Here is a 20,310-nt window from a genome sequence, read left to right on the forward strand (position 1 = left end):
ATAACATGTTAAACAATCCTTAAAAAAAGTTTATTTACTGTTAAGTTATGATGTTTTAACAGTGGATATGTATGTATAATTTTCATTTCTTTAAAGACTAAATTTTTCCTTGGCATTTGATTAGCATACAGTTTTGCCTTCATCAAGATTTTGTTTTTAATTGACATTTTAAATATATTTTCTCTTATTGATAACAACAAATGAAATATATTTAAAATGTTATATATTACACTAACTTTATATCAATCAGTATCATTCTCTTTCTGGGTCAGCTAGTCTTATTCTTATAGACAGGAGGATATAAAGAGATAAATGTAACACAACACAGCAAGATTACTACGGAATCACAGAGGGGAAGCACATTCAGATTTTATTTCATTTTTCACAAGAGAGCAAATTTTTTTTTATATATATATATATCTCGTGGGAACGAGATAGCAAATTTTTTTTTCCGAGTTATAACTCATGGCCACAAGATAACGAAATTTTTTTTTTTTCGAGTTTTATCTTGTGGCAACTAGATAGGAAAATAAAATCAAATCAAAATGTCCTCTCTGTACTTCCGTTGATTACTGTGGCAAAATCAGCTTATTCATTATATTGTAAAGTCATATTGAAATTGAGCAACCTTTGAACAATTTTACCCCCACCTTTTTTTTTTCATTTCCATCCCTACCAAATATGATTTGACAAATATACAAATAAATATAACTTTTAACTATATCAACATATTATAACAATAATCAAATAGGAAAGTCAGTTGGCTTTTTAGGGAAATTTACTTAGTGTCATAAATGTATGAAAGTCATTGGTATAAATATGGAGACAGTTTTACAACTACTAGATACAAAATAGTTCATAGAAAGTATGTCAAACATATCTATTTGTATTTTACTTAAATACTATTGATTTGTAAAAGTATCTTACATATAAAAATATCATATGGTTCAAAAGTTTTGATTTTTATTCCACTTCTTCTAATTCTTTGCCTACAGGATCAGAATCACCTATATGTACTGTAAACATGTCAATATCTCTCAGCATTCCTTGAGTTTCCTCTGGTAATGGATTATCTTGCAGATCTAATTCTCTTAAAGATGACATCTTCCTTAACCTTTCTAAGTCAATGCCTGAAATAGAATATGAAATACATTTAAGCCTTAAGTCTGCTGGTGGTAACTGAAAACACCCATGTTACTAGTGCAGACTAGATCAGATGGAACTTTTCTTGTCTGTTTACTGTTCAGTCACCCTGTAATTTTGAATTTCATCTTAAATGATAAATGGTTTTGTCCAGATTGAAAGATGGACAAGTCCACAGTGGTATTTAAAGTAATTGGTTGTACATTGTGAAAACTTACTATTCTAGAGACAAACTGTTCAGATAAATACTCGTTTAATATAAAGACAAATACATGTATGTCTACAAGGTCTTAAGATGCTAAATGGCTAGCATTATTGGTCTTAAACAGTAACAAACAATTATTTCTCTGAAGAAAAGTACACCGTAGGGAACGTGTTACAGTATCGCGTTTTTCGGTTACAGTATAGAATTTTCAAGATGGAGGATTATTTGTTGGGAAGAGAGGTAGTTGATTTTTATTCCGGTCCATACTACAAGTAGTTTAGTTTCTAAAAGATGTTTTTGTGCTTTGCTTGTAAGGAACAGAATCCGGTATCTAGTCATATATTTCTTCAGACCCTGCACCGCAGGTTTATCGCTATATTGTCTCATAAATATGCAAACTTGACAGTTTTAAAATTTGAATCGAGAGACCAACGCATTTTTCTCCAATTTCGTCATTATTTATGCATGCCTAGAAAAAGTAAATCTGCAAAACGTTAGCCCTTTATGTTAGGAAACGTTTATAAAAGTAAATGACCAGTTGAACCTATTTTCCTGTTGGTAAAATGCGTTTGAAAAAATAAACAATGTTACAGTATAGAGCGAGGTAATTTGTACAGGGTTACAGCATAGACCTAGCGATTTGTATCCGATTTTGTTACAGTTTATACCCAGATTTCGGTTACAGTTTAGACTTCGATATTTTCTATATAATTATACTAGGTAAAATGTATGAATGTTACATAGACTTTTAAATCTCTGTGAGCTTATTGGCCCTATGGCTATTCGTCCGTCTGTCGTACTCATGCTTGTGCAATCTCATCCGCTTAGTAACTACTTTGCTAAATGTGATGAAATTTACATGACTTTCTGCCAATTAAGTTGTTCAAATGATTTCGGTTGCAATCGGGGATATGAAAACCCAAAACATAGATTTTGAAAAAAGGCAATGTTAAAGACCCTTCTCATCTCGAACCAAAAGCATTCAAATCAAATCATGATCATGGCGTCATTTTGAATGCTTCTTTGTTGAAGTTACGATTATTTTGTCATTGTTAAATAAAAAGTCGTTTTTTTTTTATTTCAGACATCCTGTATAACAGTTTTCAAGTTTCTGAAAAAGAAAATAATATTGAAAGTTATAGAGTATAAATTAAGGTCAGACAATTACAATATCTTCTCTAGTGAGCCTGATGGAAGTACATAATAGTGGCAGAGTCGGGATAAGGCCGTCGACTTTAAATCATCCTTCATTTACTGCTGTAGTTGAAATCCAATCATGACTTTGGATTCTTTGTATGTGAGGAATCTATCAAGCTAATTTACGGAAGTTCGGTGGTTCTAGTCAGGCGCTCGTGTCTAAAATGTTTCACATAGGGTATCTGGGGTCTTTCTTTACACTAAAGCAGGAATGTTTTCACATGACCTCGGTGTCGTTGAAACTTACAATACAAGAAAGCCAAACGTAACAAAATAGAGTTAAACAGAATCGCTAAAGAAATTCCAACACAACAAAATTGAAAATGTTCATAAACCCTTTTAAATACTTACAAAATTATTGCTCACTTGCCTGCTTGTTAATTGTGTCTTTTAATAGCCTATCTATGGTATGCAGGCTTCATAATCCCCGATCCCCTCTCAAAATTTCATTTTGTTTAGTTTCACTCATTGTATTCTTGTTTGGGGCACACACGAGTTTTAACCTGAGGGGGATATGCCGCTTTTCATAGAATGGCAATAACGTGTCACATTGAAGTTCCATGATAACCGCCATATGAACACATCCACAGATGTTAAAAAGTCTGAAGTGTACCAGTTCATGTTTAATGTGAATTCTGCTGAAGCCGGTGCTAGGAGGCGTGAACAGTAGCTCGCAGTTACCACTACCGTCCATGAACAGGTTTAATCAAACTGAGCCTGCAACATTTTCATGTTTTCCGTGTTGGACTTCTGTTAAGGATTCTTTTTTCTCTATTTTATTACTAATAGGCATTATTATAATGTGTAATGAAATCAAGCAATAATCTTTCTTCTCTCATTACAATTCGATAAAAGTTACTGTTGTTGTCGTGAAAACAGTCCTTACTTATGACATTTCTTATTCTGCAAAAAGTCTCAATCTGAAACTTAAAGTAAGAAAAATAGCACACTATTACTTTTCTGCTGAAGAAAAAAAGTAATACAACCTTTCAAGAATGTATTAGATAGAAAGGTATGAGTTATTTCATAAAAATAATGGATACACGAACGTTGTTTGAAATTTGGCAAGTATCTAAACTGTAACAGAAATCGGGTATAAACTGTAACAAAATTGGATCAATGTCGCTAGGTCTATGCTGTAACCCTTCAAAATTAACCTCGCTCTATACTGTAACATTGTTTATTTTTTCAAATGCATTTTACCAACAGGAAAATAGGTTCAACTGGTCATTTACTTTTATAAACGTTTCTAAACATAAAGGACTAACGTTTTGTAGATTTACTTTATCTAGGCATGCTTAAATAATGTCGGAATGGGAGAAAAATGAGGTGGTTTCTCGATTCAAATTTTTAAACCGTCAAATCTGCACATTTATGAGACAATATAGAGATAAATCTGCGGTGCAGGGTCTGAAGAAATATATGACTAGATACCGGATTCTGTTCCTTACAAGCAAAGCACAGAAGTATATTTTAGAAACTACACTACTAGTAGTATGGACCTGAATAAAAATCACCTACCTCTCTTCCCATTAATTATCCTCCATCTTGAAAATTCTATACTGTGACCGAAAAACGCGATACTGTAACACGTTCCCTACGGTGAAGTAAGAAGTTTCAAGTGAATACCTGCAGTGGCTGTCAACATAGAAGTTATATAATTGTGTGTATGCAAAAACTTGACCTTGTATTTTATAACAGAACATAATGGTATAAATCAGTAAAACTCCATGTTATAGAAAGTGGCTTTCAAAGACAACTGAAGACATAAAGGTTTGTAAGCCCCAACTATTCTTTGATTATTCTGACTTATAATACAGTTAGGCCTCTATCACATCAGTCCTACAGCAGCAGTATGAATGAATTTTGACAAAAACTGCTGAGTCTCGTATAGGAGTCGCAAGACATTTGAATGAATTCTTTAAAATCTCAAGGCTGTCGAAATGTTGCAGACTGATTTCTCAACATGCCATTATTTCTGCAATTTTTTGACAGATTTTGGACGTCTCAAGACTGTCATAAGAAAAAACGTATGGCAGATTCAGGATTTCTAGAGGTTCTCATGTAAAAATGTTTTGCGTTTGTCTTGTGAGGACCGCAGGTTTGCGGCATGAGCGTCTTGCGGCTACCGCATGTCGTTATCAAATGATGTCAAATGACAGATATACAAATCTGTCTACATAGACTGCGAAATTTCCTGCGGCCAAATTTCTTGCAGTTAATGTGATAGAGGCTTTAACAAACTAAACATGCTCATTAAAATTCATTTAAAAATTAAACAATCATATCAAACATACAATGTAATAACTAGATGAAGAAGGATTACATATAGGCATTCTTTGTCTCTTCCAACTTTTCCACCAGAATATTATCAATTCAAATGATGAAGGAATGCCTTTGTTCTCTTTTTTTAAAGATTTTGGCTTAAAGAAATTTTTTTTAATGTCTTAGAAATACTAGTATACCTGGCCATTAATTTGTACCTTAAATTGCCTTAAACAGTATGACACACCTATTATTATTCAAAATCAACAACTTAGACCATGGCGATGACTTATTTATATATGGAATTATAAACCCATACCTGTGATTTTGTTGCCTTTGGCAGAGACTGTGTTTAATTTTGGTGAATCATAGATTACAGGAAGACTTTCAAATTTGTTATTTGATATATCTAAAACTTGTAACTGCTCCATATCTCTCACTTCTTCAGGAAGACTAGACAAGTTATTATCTTGTAGCTGAAGCTCTGAAAACAGTTAAAAGATTATCATACACTCATAGATAAAAACAATTACTTCACTGAAACTTATGTTATAACTTTACCTTTATGCTACTGAATAAGAATATAATCAATTGTGTTCAATCTTGAAATTTTATAGCTATCTGCTGTTAAATTTAAAGGGGTTTGAATATCAAAATACTTGACTGGAGCAGTGATTTGGTCTGGTCTAACACAGCCATATCTGCAGGCTGCTCTAGTTTTATGCTGATAGGTAAATCATTATCACCATTTAAAATGATAAGATTTTTCAAATGGTTGTATGTTTATAATATAAAGCTAGCTAAAATTGATTATTGACAAAAGTGCAGTTATCTACAGGTAACCAAGAACCTCGGTGGATTTTTTTTAAACTGTAAAGACTGTTGTGTTAGGCAAGTATCTTTATTTATTAATTAAACCTCACATTTTTTTAAAGACCACTACAATCCCATTTATTACCTGCCATATAATTCCATTTAGACTGGTTTTTATAGAACAAAACAACATTTAGAGGCCTTTTTAGTGATATATACATTGTATAATTATATATGTTAGAAGTCTGAAATAATATTACTGCCCTTCGCCTTTACTGGATTGTTTGACTAATTATAATCAAGGATCAACATAAACATATTCTGTGGGGGTGTTTCAATACTATGAGAGGTACAATAAAATTCAATAGTTATAAATTATTCATATTTCCCATAAATGTCATGTGTGTTGTATTTTTCAATATAGATTATTGCTACTCCATGTACATTCTCATATAAATTAAGAACATTTACCTGTACAATTATTTAGTACATACTGATTTCTACAAAAAAGTGTCATGTTTGAGGTTAGAATTTCAGGACCTTACATTAATTAAAACAACAAACTTTTAAGGATATTAATAGCACCACTGCTGGGGGAGAACAATTTGAAAGGTAACCTGTTAAATCTGTAAACTTTGTACAAAATTTGGATGGTATCCTCTTAATATTGTTTCCACTGAGATCACATTTGTTTATAACACTGTCCTTCAACATAAAGTAGGCTGCATCAGGTATCTTCAGAAGCTCACACTTGGAAAGATCTGTAAACATAAGGCATGGAATGAAAAATTACATTTCCTTCATATTACATGCTGCATATACAATAACGTTATGTATCCATTGACATTATATTCATTATAGTGTAATAAAATTAATTAATGCGTATTTTTGGTGCGGTGCCCATTGGTGCCAGAAATATTTAACATTGCGGCAACTATTATTATGGTCTTCCGAAACAAGCAAAGCTTGAAAGTCGCCGTATCATGGATATGACCTATACTTGGTTAGATGTAAAGTCCAACCAAAAAAATAAAAATATGTGTATTTCCAGTCATATTAAATTCACATAATAATAATAATAATGATAATAATAATAATAATAATATCATCACTATCAAGCTACATGTAATCATCCCTTTTTGAGTAACATGTTCAAACCATCAGGTTAGTCACAGCATTTTACCAGCACTTGTTTATTAACAGCAATTCTATGACAGGTTTGACAGCAATACAAGACTAGCCTATATACAACTGTATACAGTATATTTATAATTGCTGGCATATAAGGCTTTCACTGGTAAGCAACACAAAACCATATTTAATATTGATTTTTTTATTAAGATAATAAAACTAACAATGAAAGCATAAACATAAGATCTATACATTATTCATCTATAAGCATTTATAAGGGCTTCAAACAACATGTTTCATTGATTTGTTACATTTATATTTACACCTTGAATGGGAGTTAGATAGTAGGCCTCTCGAGTCCCATATCTGTTCATAACATTCCAGTGATGGTCTAGTCTGGTTTTGAAGGTATCTGTTGTTTGAGCCAAAACAATCTTTTCTGGCAGTTCACTCCATGAGTAAACAATTCTATTAAATGGAGAAAAAGTTTATACGCAGTAAAGTCCCTTGTTTAGTATAATTATTGGTTTGTAAACTTTAAGATGATGTCCTCTAGTGGATGATATGTTTGACTTCTTGAAAAATCTTTCTGAATTAACTTAATATTTTTCATTTATCTTATGGGTTTTTATTAAATCACCTCTTAGGTGTCTGTCTTTCAAGCTTTACATATATAACTTTTTTAAATGGTTTTCTTAATTTAAGCTTGATATTTCAGGAACTGAACTTGTAGCATATATTTCTGAACTCTTTCTAAACATTCAATATCACTGACATAATAAGGGTTCCACGAATATACAGCATATTCCATTAAAGGTCTTACATAAGTTGGATATGTATGACTTTAAAGCTATTGATGAAAATATGTTTAAAACCCCGTCTCAGTAAGCCGAGCCTTTGAAAAGCTTTTTTAGCAACCTTAGCACATTGACTACTACCAGGCTGGCTAACAAACATCTGTTACAGTCACTCCAAGGTCATTTTCACTTCCAGATTTAGACATTTCAATCCTATTGACAGTATAAACATTCCCTGGGTCACAATATCAAAGCCAAAATGGACATTTGTTCTTATAAATTCAAACCAAGTGAAAATCTTTCTATCTATCTTCCTTTTCAGTCTAACTCGGGCGGCATGAAATACCCAAATATTGCCCAGATATCAAACAAATATAAACTTTAAGTAAAATGTTTCTAAAATATTTTATGTACAATGACTTAAAATACAGGATACTTGTAACAAGAAAAATGCAGAAACACGAAACCAGTGCGCTAAGATTTTCATTGATGATCTGTGATAATGGTTTATCAATATCACTTGGATTATTTTCCTTTCACTTAAAATTTATTTCACCAAAGGAACTTGAAGTTTTATAATGTATACAATTATTAAGAGCATTAAATTTTACATTATAAAACTTCGACTTTATCCTAAATTTCTTTGAGTGACGACTAAGAAAAGGATTGGAGCACCACACTAAATACCGTATTCCGGTATAATATTATACAGGGCACGGCGCTTGAATGATAAAATGCTAAAATCTTGCCTTTTTACCCAACGGAATGAACTTTAAAAGGTCTAATTCATCTTTTCACACCGATTTATGTATGATAATGAATGAAAAATTAAAAAATCAGCGAAAAAAAACGATATTTGTCTATTTTCTGATATTGATTTCTGCAAGCGTCTAGGGGTACTTACTCCAATCCTGTATTGAGTTAAATCCAATTTCTTTAAAATACAGAACAGGAAATTGAAGTTAAAAACAAAAATATTTCAACAAAAACAAAAAAACAACTTCTATGCATAAAATACATGTATGCTACTGTATAGAAATTATTTGTGATTTTTTTGTTGATTTTTTTTCTTCAGACATTTAGGGCCTACCAGTGTTTACATCAGTTTCCTGTGGTTTACAGATATACCTAAAAATTGAGTCTCTTTTGCCTCTTCCAGCCGTCTTGCAACTCTGGCCACTTCTTGCGCCATTTTATAGATTTAAAAATAACTCTGACAGCTTCCAAAACTGCCAGTAAACTAAATTGTATTGTTTCTTTGATATAAGCTTTACTCTTTTTCTCATATCAACCAACTGCTTGATTAACAGACAAGTGTACATTATCAATGGAAATGCGAGCGTTTCTTAATACAGATTAGATAGTAAATTAATGGAGGACTAGAAGGCAAAAATAATAAAAACCTGGATAAAAAACTTCGCTTCACTGTTCCAGATCAATAATTAACATTGAAAAACGTAAGCACTTGATTATTTATCGAGTTTCACATTAATTTTAGTATGCCAAATTCATCATGTATGTTAGAATTGTATGCAAATCTTGATGAAAATGTTAATTTTCAAGTTTAGGCTTGCATAAACCTGATAAAAAATCCGTCTTGGTGTGAACCGTCCCAATAGTGAAACGTCTGTCTACTCCTCCATACGCTTGCATAATTTATGAACGCAGAATAGAAAAAATATCGCTTTTTAAATTTTATGCAAATTTTTACTTTTTTCAGTCATCATCGTAGATAAATCAAATGAAGTATTTAAGAGATGAATAAGACATCTTAAAGTGCATTTCTGTGAGTGTAATAGAGAGATTTTAGCATTTAAATTTTAATCATTAAGTTAGCGCCTTGGCCGGTAGTATACAGGAATACAGCTGTCAGCATTTAGTGAGGTGCTACAAAACTTGTTTTAGTCACACTCCAAACAATTTGATAATAGGTTAAATACGGGTCTCACTAAAAAGCGTCCCGAAGGATTTTAGCGTCCCAAAGCGTCCTGAAGCGTCCCGAAGCATTATTGTTAATTTAAACAGCCAGAAGGGTTATATTTATTGTAAATGAGCTGTATTATTATGTACTGAGGTATTTATGGTAGAAAAAAATATTCTTACTTATCATTTTTTCTATTTATATAAAAAAACTAACATACCTTCGACTCCAGTTCACTTGCTCAAAAACCACCGTATACCGACAAAGCGTCCGGAAGGTTTAATGTTTATCTAAACCAAAATTATTTTGAAATACTTCGTAATTTTAGTTAATGAAATAGTTATGTAAGTAAAAATAGCGAGAAAAAATGTTTTTCATACATAAAATTATCTTTATAGCGCCCGAAATCGTACATCTATCCACGCATGGTTCAAGTCGCGTACTGACTAACATAGCGTCCCGAAACGTATTCATGGTTTTTATTTTTATCTAAGCAAAGATAAATCGTAATTAAGTTCTTTTATGATATGTGTAAGTGACATTAAAAAGGAAATAAACATTTCATCCACAAAATATTATTTTACAGCGCGAAAACTGACGTTTCCCATGTTGCGCTAACAAAGCGTCCCGAAGAATTTAGCGTCCCGAAATGTCATGAAACGTCCCGAAGCATTATTTTTAATTTAAACAGTCAGAATGGTTATATTTATTGTAAATAATGTATATTATTATGTACTGAGGTATTTATGGTAGAAAAAAATAATCTTACTTATCATTTTTTTCTATTTATATAAAAAACAAACATACCTTCGACTCCAGTTCACTTGCTCAAAAACCACCGTATACCGACAAAGCGTCCGGAAGGTTTAATGTTTATCGAAACCAAAATTATTTTGAAATACTTCGTAATTTTAGTTAATGAAATAGTTATGTAAGTAAAAATAATAAGAAAAATGTTTTCCATACATAAAATTATCTTTATGGCGCCCGAAATCGTACGTCTATCCACGCATAGTTCAAGTTGCTAACTGACTAACATAGTGTCCCGAAACGTATTCATGGTTTTTATTTTTATCTAAGCAAAGATAAATCGTTATTAAGTTCTTTACGATATGTGTAAGTGACATAAAGAAGGAAATAAACATTTCATCCACAAAATATTATTATACAGCGCGAAAACTGACGTTTCCGATGTTGCGTTAACAAAGCGTCCCGAAGAAATTTAGCGTCCCGAAATGTCATGAAGGGTCCTGAAGCATTAATTTTAATTTAAACAGTCAGAAGGGTTATATTTATTGTAAATAATGTATATTATTATGTATTGAGGTATTTGTGGTAGAAAAAAATAATCTTTATTATCATTTTTTTTCTATTTATATAAAAAACTAACATACCTTCGACTCCAGTTCACATGCTCAAAAACCACCGTATACCGACAAAGCGTCCGGAAGGTTTAATGTTTATCTTAACCAAAATTATTTTGAAATACTTCGTAATTTTAGTTAATGAAATAGTAATATAAGTAACAATAGCGAGAAAAAAATGTTTTCCATACATAAAATTATCTTTATAGGGCCCGAAATCGTACATCTATCCACGCATAGTTCAAGTGAAGTCCCTTTAAGGAAATTCTGACTATCTTCATTATCTTCGGTGTCCATTGTATATCACCTTGCTTATCTTCTCCTTGGAAGTAGGTGCTAATCTGTTCATCGGGGTGATATCTGATTCTTTAACACATTTTTTTGAATTGCGCAATAGTGCCTTTTTTCCACATTCAACTTTTTATCGTCGTGTATTTTAATGATTTTTTATTTAACAATTAGCGTCTGCTTCTTAGCTTTAACGATATAAGCATGCATATAGTATATATAGCAGTAATTACGTAAGTCTCTTTATTCGTTGAATTGTTACTAAAGTCTTTTATAACTCAACATATGAGTGGCAATGTACTTTTTAAATCATGTTATATGTGTTCTATGTATATTGTTGTATATTGTTGGGAAAGTCCATTAAAAGGGTAATTCTGCATATTATCCGAAAACGAAAGTGTCAACAACTAGATAAGAGCCGCGCCATGACAAAACCAACATAATGGGTTTGCGACCAGCATGGATCCAGACCAGCCTGCGCATCCACACACATGCTGTGCGCTATCAGATTCTCTACTTGTTATAGGGTTTGTAAGCGAACAGCATGGATCCTGATCAGACTGCGCGGATGCCCAGGCTGGTCTGGACCCATGCTGGTCGCAAACGCATTACGTTGGTTTTGTTGTGACGCGACTCATATAGTTTAATTCTAACATCGTGATAGCTCAGGTGGTAAATCAACGTCACTGTTACTTTAAATGATTTGAACAAATAGGTTCGAAACCTACGCACGGCTTGTTATTATGATGTTGTTGTTAATGTGTTTCTCCCTTTTTATTTACTGTGTCTTTTGTTTGAATACATTGTCAAATCTATGAATGACATTCCAATAATACATTTCACATCATTCTAGGAATGACATTCTTTATAGTTGTAGATAACTGTTATGCACGACTTTCACGTGCAAATTTAAATGTCGAACTATACATACATACGCATGCATGCATACATATGCATGCATGCATCACATCATTCTAGGAATGACATTCTTTATAGTTGTAGATGTTGTTGTCATGCAATGCTTGCATATATATGTCTATATGTTTATGTTGTTTATATGCTATAAAACATTGTATAATGTTTCAGGCAATAAAATTTGAAATTGGAAAAAAAATTTTTTTTATATTCTAATGTATATAATTGAACGAATTAACAAGAGACTATCTAAAGGAGTAGGTATGCTATTTTTCACACTTACGGCTGTATACAAATCGTGATTGATATATAATTACTTCAGGCACTATTTATGCAGGTAGGTGTTTACCTTGTGTTAACAGTTTACTTCATTCAAACATTAAAATATGACATTTTCAGCTCAGTTTAGATGTATATAAACTACTAGTTATTGCGTACTGATTACAGTCTGACTTACAATGGCTAAAGTCGTACTATTTGGTGACAGCTATATCAAACGTCTTCACTATCACTGTGCGAAGATCCACTGTTAATACCAGGGCACGTGCATTGGTGTTTTAAAGGCGGTCTAAGAACCGACCATATGGACCATGCCCTATATTCTCGTCTGCTGCGCCAAAACGCAGATGTTGTAGTTCTGAATGTAGGCGGTAATGACATAACAGCTACACCATTCCCGAACGAAATCGTCAGTAGAATCCAAATTCTTGTGGATAATTTAAAGGCCTCTGGGGTTAAAAAAGTTTATATTTGTGAAATTTTGACCAGAGGTGAATTTTCTAAAGCATCGGGTTTGACAAAAGAGCGCTTCTGAAATCAAATAAAATACATTAATAAAAGGCTGGCGAAAAAAATCAAAGAATATTTAATTCGATTCAATGATATTAAATACTGTAAGGACTACCACACAGACAAGGTCTATCTTAACACAAACGGGCACAAAAAATTCAGGGCCAGATTACAACGCGTGCTGTGTAAAACAGATACGTGAATGGCTGAAAACTGTCCTTTTAAGGACAACAAAAGGCCCTTTTAAGGGCCACACACATGTCTCGAAAGAAATTACCTCAGTTGTCAATATAAATCAATCGGAATATAACCTTACCAATGAATTTCCGTTTTTCTATCAGTGCATCATACATTAAGTAATGAATATATACAGAAACAGAAGAAATGTATATTTCCTTGTATTAATTCAAAATATCGGTAATTACCTGTTTATAATACTTATTGTAATACTTACCAATACTTACATACTATTTCAGGTATTCACAATTTCATGATTTTGCCCGTGTAATATACACTATTTTTACATATCTACTGTGATATAGAGTCTGAAAAAAAAAAGTTTTAAAAATTATCATACGATTTTGAAATTTTACATTTTCTAGTGTTAAGATATCACAAAAAACAACAAATATGTACTGTTATTATACACAAAAATGTCTAAAAACTATTATATAACTTATTCACAGTTTACGAACGAATGTCCGGATATACAATGCAATAAACTAGGAAAGGCAGTTATCTGGACTCTTCAGTAATGCGTACACAACAGGGGGTGGATGGGGTGCGGTATCCATAGCAATTGCGGTTAATTTCCTCTATCGATAGATTACAATCTTTCACTCTGTTTACGGCTTAAAAAAAATAGAAATACAATAATTAAAATTTAGACAATTAAAACAAATCATAATGATAATAGTCTTGTTAGGTGGGATGTCATGTATATTATTTATTAACTTGACAAAATGATATTAGGATTGCAATGAAATGAACACACTAATCAACATAAGGAACGAGACAATGAATCACAAATCAATAATTATAGATTATAAGAACAGTGCTTGTGCACCTAAATGTATAATTACCTACAGTACATACAAACCGGAAAAATGACACTGCCAGCCCGTGCATTCCATAAAATATTTATAAATACAAACATTAAAATTTTGCTTTTACATACATGTACATAAGTGTTATAGAAATATATAACCTTCTTATGGATAATACATAATGTCATGATCGGTACAATTTAGAAAAAACAATGATTTCAATAAGTTACCATTTATTTCAAATACTATCAGGGTTTTTTTCCGGACGTTTTGTTAGCGCGACATGGCTAACGTGAACTGATTAATATTATCCATAAAAACAAATGTTACTTGATAATGATTGTATTCGGCTATATACAATTTATTACAATATCAACTTTTTTTGGATTACAATAACATCTTCCGGACGCTTCCTAATTTTAGGAGTATGAGAGTGTGTCATCAACTGCGCACGTCCATGTCTACTTTAATCTTCTGGATATCAAATAATATTTGATAGAGAAGAACTGTCTTCCTGAATAATATCATCTAGAAAAAAAACAATATTTAAATGGATAGTGATTTCTTTTAATTATATCGATGTTTAAAGTGAAACTGCTTTGGGACGCTAAATTTGTTCGGGACGCTTTGTTAGCGCAACATGGGAAACGTCAGTTTTTGTGCTGTATAATGATATTTTGTGGATGAAAAGTTTATTTCCTTCTTTATGTCACTTACACATAACATAAAAGAACTTAATTACGATTTATCTTTGCTTAGATAAAAAAATACCATGAAGACGTTTGGGACGCTATGTTAGTCAGTTAGCAACTTGAAACATGCGTGGATAGACGTACAGTTTCGGGCGTTATAAAGATAATATAATTTTATGTATGGAAAACATTTTTCTCGCTATTGTTACTTACATTACTATTTCGTTAACTAAAATTACGAAGTAATTCAAAATAATTTTGGTTTCGATAAACATTAAACCTTCCGGACGCTTTGTCGGTATACGGTGGTTTTTGAGCAAGTGAACTGGAGTCGAAGGTATGTTAGTTTTTTTTTATATAAATAGAAAAAATGATAAGAAAGATTATTTTTTTCTACCATAAATACCTCAATACATAATAATATACATTATTTACAATAAATATAACCATTCTGACTGTTTAAATTAACAATAATGCTTCGGGACGCTTCATGACATTTCGGGACGCTAAATTCTTCGGGACGCTTTGTTAGCGCAACATGGGAAACGTCAGTTTTCGCGCTGTAAAATAATATTTTGTGGATGAAATGTTTATTTCCTTTTTAATGTCACTTACACATATCATAAAAGAACTTAATTACGATTTATCTTTGCTTAGATAAAAATAAAAACCATGAATACGTTTCGGGACACTATGTTAGTCAGTTAGCAACTTGAACTATGCGTGGATAGACGTACGATTTCGGGCGCTATAAAGATAATTTTATGTATGGAAAACATTTTTCTTATTATTCTTACTTACATAACTATTTCATTAACTAAAATTACGAAGTATTTCAAAATAATTTTGGTTTCGATAAACATTAAACCTTCCGGACGCTTTGTCGGTATACGGTGGTTTTTGAGCAAGTAAACTGGAGTCGAAGGTATATTAGTTTTTTTTATATAAATAGAAAAAATGATAAGTAAGATTTTTTTTTTCTACCACAAATACCTCAATACATAATAATATACATTATTTACAATAAATATAACCCTTCTGACTGTTTAAATTAACAATAATGTTTCGGGACGCTTCGGGACGCTAAATTTCTTCGGGACGCTTTTTAGTGAGACCGTTAAATACAGTAGATAATACAAAATTTGCCTGGTAAGGCCTAAAAAAAAATTATGTCTGTTTCGGGTAACCCGACCCTACCTATAAAAATGCGCCGACCCTAACTATTTTTTTCCGTTTCTGGACAAAAAAAAATTCGTAAGCCAAAGGGAGGATAAATGAGAATTGAAAGCTTGAGACGCTCTCGTAAAACTCTCAGACGATTTAGATTGGTCATTTTTAGTCATACGTGTTTTGATTGGCTCGTGCTGTATTGTGGTCAATGAATGTTACGCTATCGGAAACAAAAATTCTACATGTAGACGATATTTTTAGAAGGAATTCCTACCGGAAGTATTCTCCGGTTCCGTTTTACATATATTGACATAGAGCGGAACGGGGAAACCACGCACGTGTTGCGAGAGAACACTTCCGATTTAGGAATTTCTACATGTAGAATTTATCTTAGAATACAGGCACATAGGACTTAGTGTCACTCGTGGAGGATAAAACCATTTAAAAGTATGTAAAATCCAGTTGTTAGCATGTGTGTTCGACCCGTTTGATCTCTTTGTTGATTAGTATTTCATGCGTAAATACCAAGCTACAATGTACATGTCATGACGGTCTCCTCTTTCGGACCTGGGTGATATTTGACTTTCTGGCTTTACTGTGGTAATTTACGTGAAAATAAGGATCTGTTCATAGACAGTTTTGAAAGAAAAATATATATTGTATTGATTTTATGCGAAAACCCGAAGATACTACCTGCCGGTGGAAAATTTTGACACCGAGAACAAACATACCCATAATTTTCGTACTCGGATGTTGTCAGTGAAAAAAAAATTTTTTTTAGTAGATCTATATTGATATTTTATTGCATAAATAACAAGGTTAAACACATTTTAGGTAAAATCAATGCCACTATTTTTTATTGCTTTTAATATTCAAAAATTTGAAAAGCTGTTTTGATATGTCCTGTGCCACACTTCAAATTCAAAATGAATTAATATTAAAACAGTAACATTAAAATGAAAAGGGTGAGAAAAAAACACTGAAGTTACACATTTCAGCTTGATTGGAAAATTGAAAGTGTTACAATTTATTAAACCAGTTCAAGTTCAGACAGTAGTTAGAAGCAAATGAGACCCTAGTCCCACTGAAAATCAAGTGCACTCGAGTATAAAGTATAGCCACAGGTCATATGTACATAGATATTCTGGAGACCTGCAAAGCTTTTCCAGTATATTTTTCATCCTCTTTTGCATACTGAAACAAATTTTTAGCCAGACTTGGAGTCTGACTCTGTACTGTGCATCATTTTGTTTCATACTGTCCCATTTTCCATGTGCTATTGAGATCTAGTCTTTGATTTTTTTCAGATGGGCCATGGATACTATTAGACAACACTTTGAATGACATCTACAAAATGCCAATTCAACAAAAAGCTTGGCTATTGTCTTTGATATGTTGATATACATGTATCTGATAGAAAATAAACAGTATTTGATTGACAAGGGTGTTATTTTACAAATAGAAGTGTTTGCACTTTTTATGTGAACCAGTGTTTCAAAAGTGCAATTCAAAATTATAGATTTTGTTAAATTGTACCATAGTGTCAAAATATAAACTTTGTTATACTGTAAGAGCTTCAAGATGTCAGCTCTACAATTGTTAATTCAATGAAATGTGCAGTATTTAATGCACGAATATCAAATAGTGAAAAACAAGTCTAGATTTTTTAACTAAAACTTTGAAAAAGATCACAGATCACAGCATGTCATTTTAGCTCTTTTATTGTGCTTAACTCCTACCATGCAACCAATGTAGACTCAGATCAGCAGAATTGAAACCATGCAAGCTGATGAGAATCTGCACTGTTTGCTGTTCAGATTAAAGTCAAACTTAAAGTAGTGCCTGTAGCAAACAAACATCAAAATTAACACATGTTTGGGTATATTGTCTTTATTCAATATTGAAATAACATTCAATTGCATTAAAGCTATGCAGATTTTAATCAGAATTATTGTTTATATGATAAAATATGATAATACAAAGTCAGGCAATGTCAGTAGTGTAGGAAAGACTGCCATGTGCAAGAAAACACTCTGAACTTACGACAGATTTTTGAAAAAAAAAAAAAAAAAAATCAAAAAAAATCCCTACCTACCTAGCAATTTGGGAAGGTTACCCTAAACAAACAATTTTTTTTTTTTTGGCCTAAGGAGAGAGAATAGTCTGTCATTTGTACTTTTTCAGTGATATTGTTAACCTTTAGCATTTCAATACATTCTGCCTATATTGGAAAACTTAGCTTATTTTTTATCAGAAAAATATAATAACCTTATAAATTAATTTAAACATTATTTAATATGAAAAAGGCAAAGCCTCAAAGCGAGCTCGATGTACTTTTAACGTGAAATAGTATGAAATAATCGCTCATTGCAGTGACGAGTGCGTGTGACGTCACACATACTGTGTTATAAATGGCTCCGCCCCTGTCGTTAAATGAATAACGAGTTTTGAAAACGCTGATAAAACTTTGAATGTTTATTTTATTTCACTCTATAATTTTTCAAGCGAAATAAAGATTATTAAAAGTGAAATAAATTTAAAACTTAAAACGTTTGCGACATTAAAATAGCGTACTTGATTGTTTTGCACGTGCTGTTTGGCGCTACATTGTGACGGTCACGTAAACAATACTTTAAACGTCTGTACAGCGTAAACGACTGAATAAAAGATATTGGTGTTCGGATTCATTTTCTTAGTTAGACCATTTTCTTTCATTCTAGATAGTTTTCACAACAAAATTCGACAAAAAATTATTTTTATTTATCAGATTTTTCAAACAAAATGGCGCCTTCAATTATCATTTTACATTTTCCGTTTTAAAACTGTCATTCGATATTTAATACACAGCATCCGATATTATGGTTCCCATAGAAGTGCGCGGGTGACCAGTCTACACATCTGTTTTCAGTCAGAATTCCTCAGTTTTTATCGTTATCTTTAAATTCGAAAAGTTGCGATGTGTCCAATTCGGTACTTCGGACGAAAGTTTTCAAAACCATCACTTAGCAGGTACTTGCGTTACCGTAAAGCTTGCTTTGCGAGCAGGCCCTTTGGGCCAGCTCGTCGAGCTCGCTATTAATATTATATTCTAGTCCAACTAATTGTATTAATTGCTCAAGGAGATTATCAGTATCAATCAGTTAATTAATGGGAACTGTGTCTGTTTTCTACATGTTTTCTACTCTTTATTATTTTATATTAGACTTCAACACATACATGTAGTCATTAGACATTTTGATTGGTCGCAAAACAGATGCTAAAAATCTACATGTATTCTATTTCCTTTGGCTGAATAATCCACATATCAAAAAAAGTTAAAAATTGGTGAACAAATAAATAAAGCTATCAATGGTTTGGTATTTCTGTGAATCATGTATTAGCATTATTATGAAGTTGGATTGGCACTTAGTACTGCTAGTACTTAGACATTTTAATGTCCATAACCATTAAATTACTGATTGAGACACTTAAAATCCAACAAACTTAAACCCCAGGAAATATGGACATTTCATTCTTTGCTGAAATTCCAATTTTTTTTTTTGTATTTCTACAGGAATAATACCTATCCTTTTACCAGAAGACTTGTAATTTTTGTAAAATGGTGGAGGAATTCAAACATGGATTTATACGACTGTGTAAGGAACATGGTCTTGAAGCCCAAGATTGTGTTGTTAATCTGCTTAAAAGGTAAGATCCACTAGAACACACATTGAATATCACAACATTGTTAATATCATCACAGAGACATACATAACTCTATGTCTCTGATCATCATGATCAATATTTAACATTTGTTTCAATATCAGTTCAAAATTTAGAATATCAATTTAAAACCCATTTCTCCCTGTCTTGTTATGAAATTCTTCTTTAAATCTGTAAAGTTCAACAATGAAAGACATTGGAGTAAAACTTCTACACATTGTGTTTTATAGAGTATTTATTGTTCTTGTAAACTTTCAAGTAAATTTTTACCATTGTTTTCCAAGTAATGAAATTATAGTAAAAATTATACTTAGAATTTCTATGAACTCAGTGTGTATATTTGTATACATGCAATATTAAGATTGAAAATTTTCAACTTTAACACTGTTAAGAAAAGGCATTATAACATGTACAATGTATTAATTATCATTAGTAGAATCAAAATTATAGTTATATTATAATTTTTGTTTAAAGCATGGAGCATACTTCAAAGAAAGAGAAGCTTGTGATGAATCTCTCCACTAACAGTTTAACCAGTAAAACGTGTGCTGTGCTAGGCAAGATTATTGCTGCTGATCACACATTTGCTGAATACAAGTTTGCTGACTGTATGCTTAGCGAAGATGGTGAGCTTTTACAATTTTTTAGTTATTTGAAAAGGTGCAGTAAATAGAGGATATTGAAAGAATGTAGGTTCAATACTGAATTTAGCGCAAGACCAGGCTCAAATATTATAATTTTATTCAACAAGTTCACTAAATTTAGAAATAAACCTATATCAATATAATATTCTATTTATATCGCGGGGCGTCCGTGGCCGAGTGGTTAAGGTCGTTGACTTCAAACCACTTGCCCCTCACCACTGTGGGTTC

The 20,310-nt window shown here is 32.0% G+C and overlaps 1 protein-coding gene and 1 long non-coding RNA gene across 2 annotated transcripts; one reads left to right on the forward strand and one right to left on the reverse strand.

Moving 5' to 3' along the window:
* Window positions 1-500: 500 nt before the first annotated feature.
* LOC132754951 (leucine-rich repeat-containing protein 40-like) lies at window positions 501-8,820 on the reverse strand. Its single transcript, XM_060745711.1, has 4 exons — window positions 8,680-8,820; window positions 6,241-6,384; window positions 5,130-5,294; window positions 501-1,130 (listed from the first exon to the last, which is right to left on the reverse strand). The coding sequence occupies exons 1-4, from the start codon at window positions 8,741-8,743 to the stop codon at window positions 964-966; spliced, it is 540 nt and encodes a 179-aa protein (XP_060601694.1). The 5' UTR covers window positions 8,744-8,820; the 3' UTR covers window positions 501-963.
* A 65-nt stretch (window positions 8,821-8,885) lies between these two features.
* Window positions 8,886-20,089, forward strand: LOC132754962 (uncharacterized). The gene is made up of 3 exons (XR_009629151.1): window positions 8,886-9,008; window positions 19,290-19,423; window positions 19,913-20,089. It is a non-coding gene; the product is annotated as an uncharacterized LOC132754962 (long non-coding RNA).
* Window positions 20,090-20,310: the final 221 nt, after the last annotated feature.

The sequence above is a fragment of the Ruditapes philippinarum genome, unplaced genomic scaffold, assembly GCF_026571515.1.
Source record: "Ruditapes philippinarum isolate M1 unplaced genomic scaffold, ASM2657151v2 ctg5346_1_1_1_1, whole genome shotgun sequence".
NCBI classification, from domain to species: Eukaryota; Metazoa; Mollusca; class Bivalvia; order Venerida; family Veneridae; genus Ruditapes; species Ruditapes philippinarum.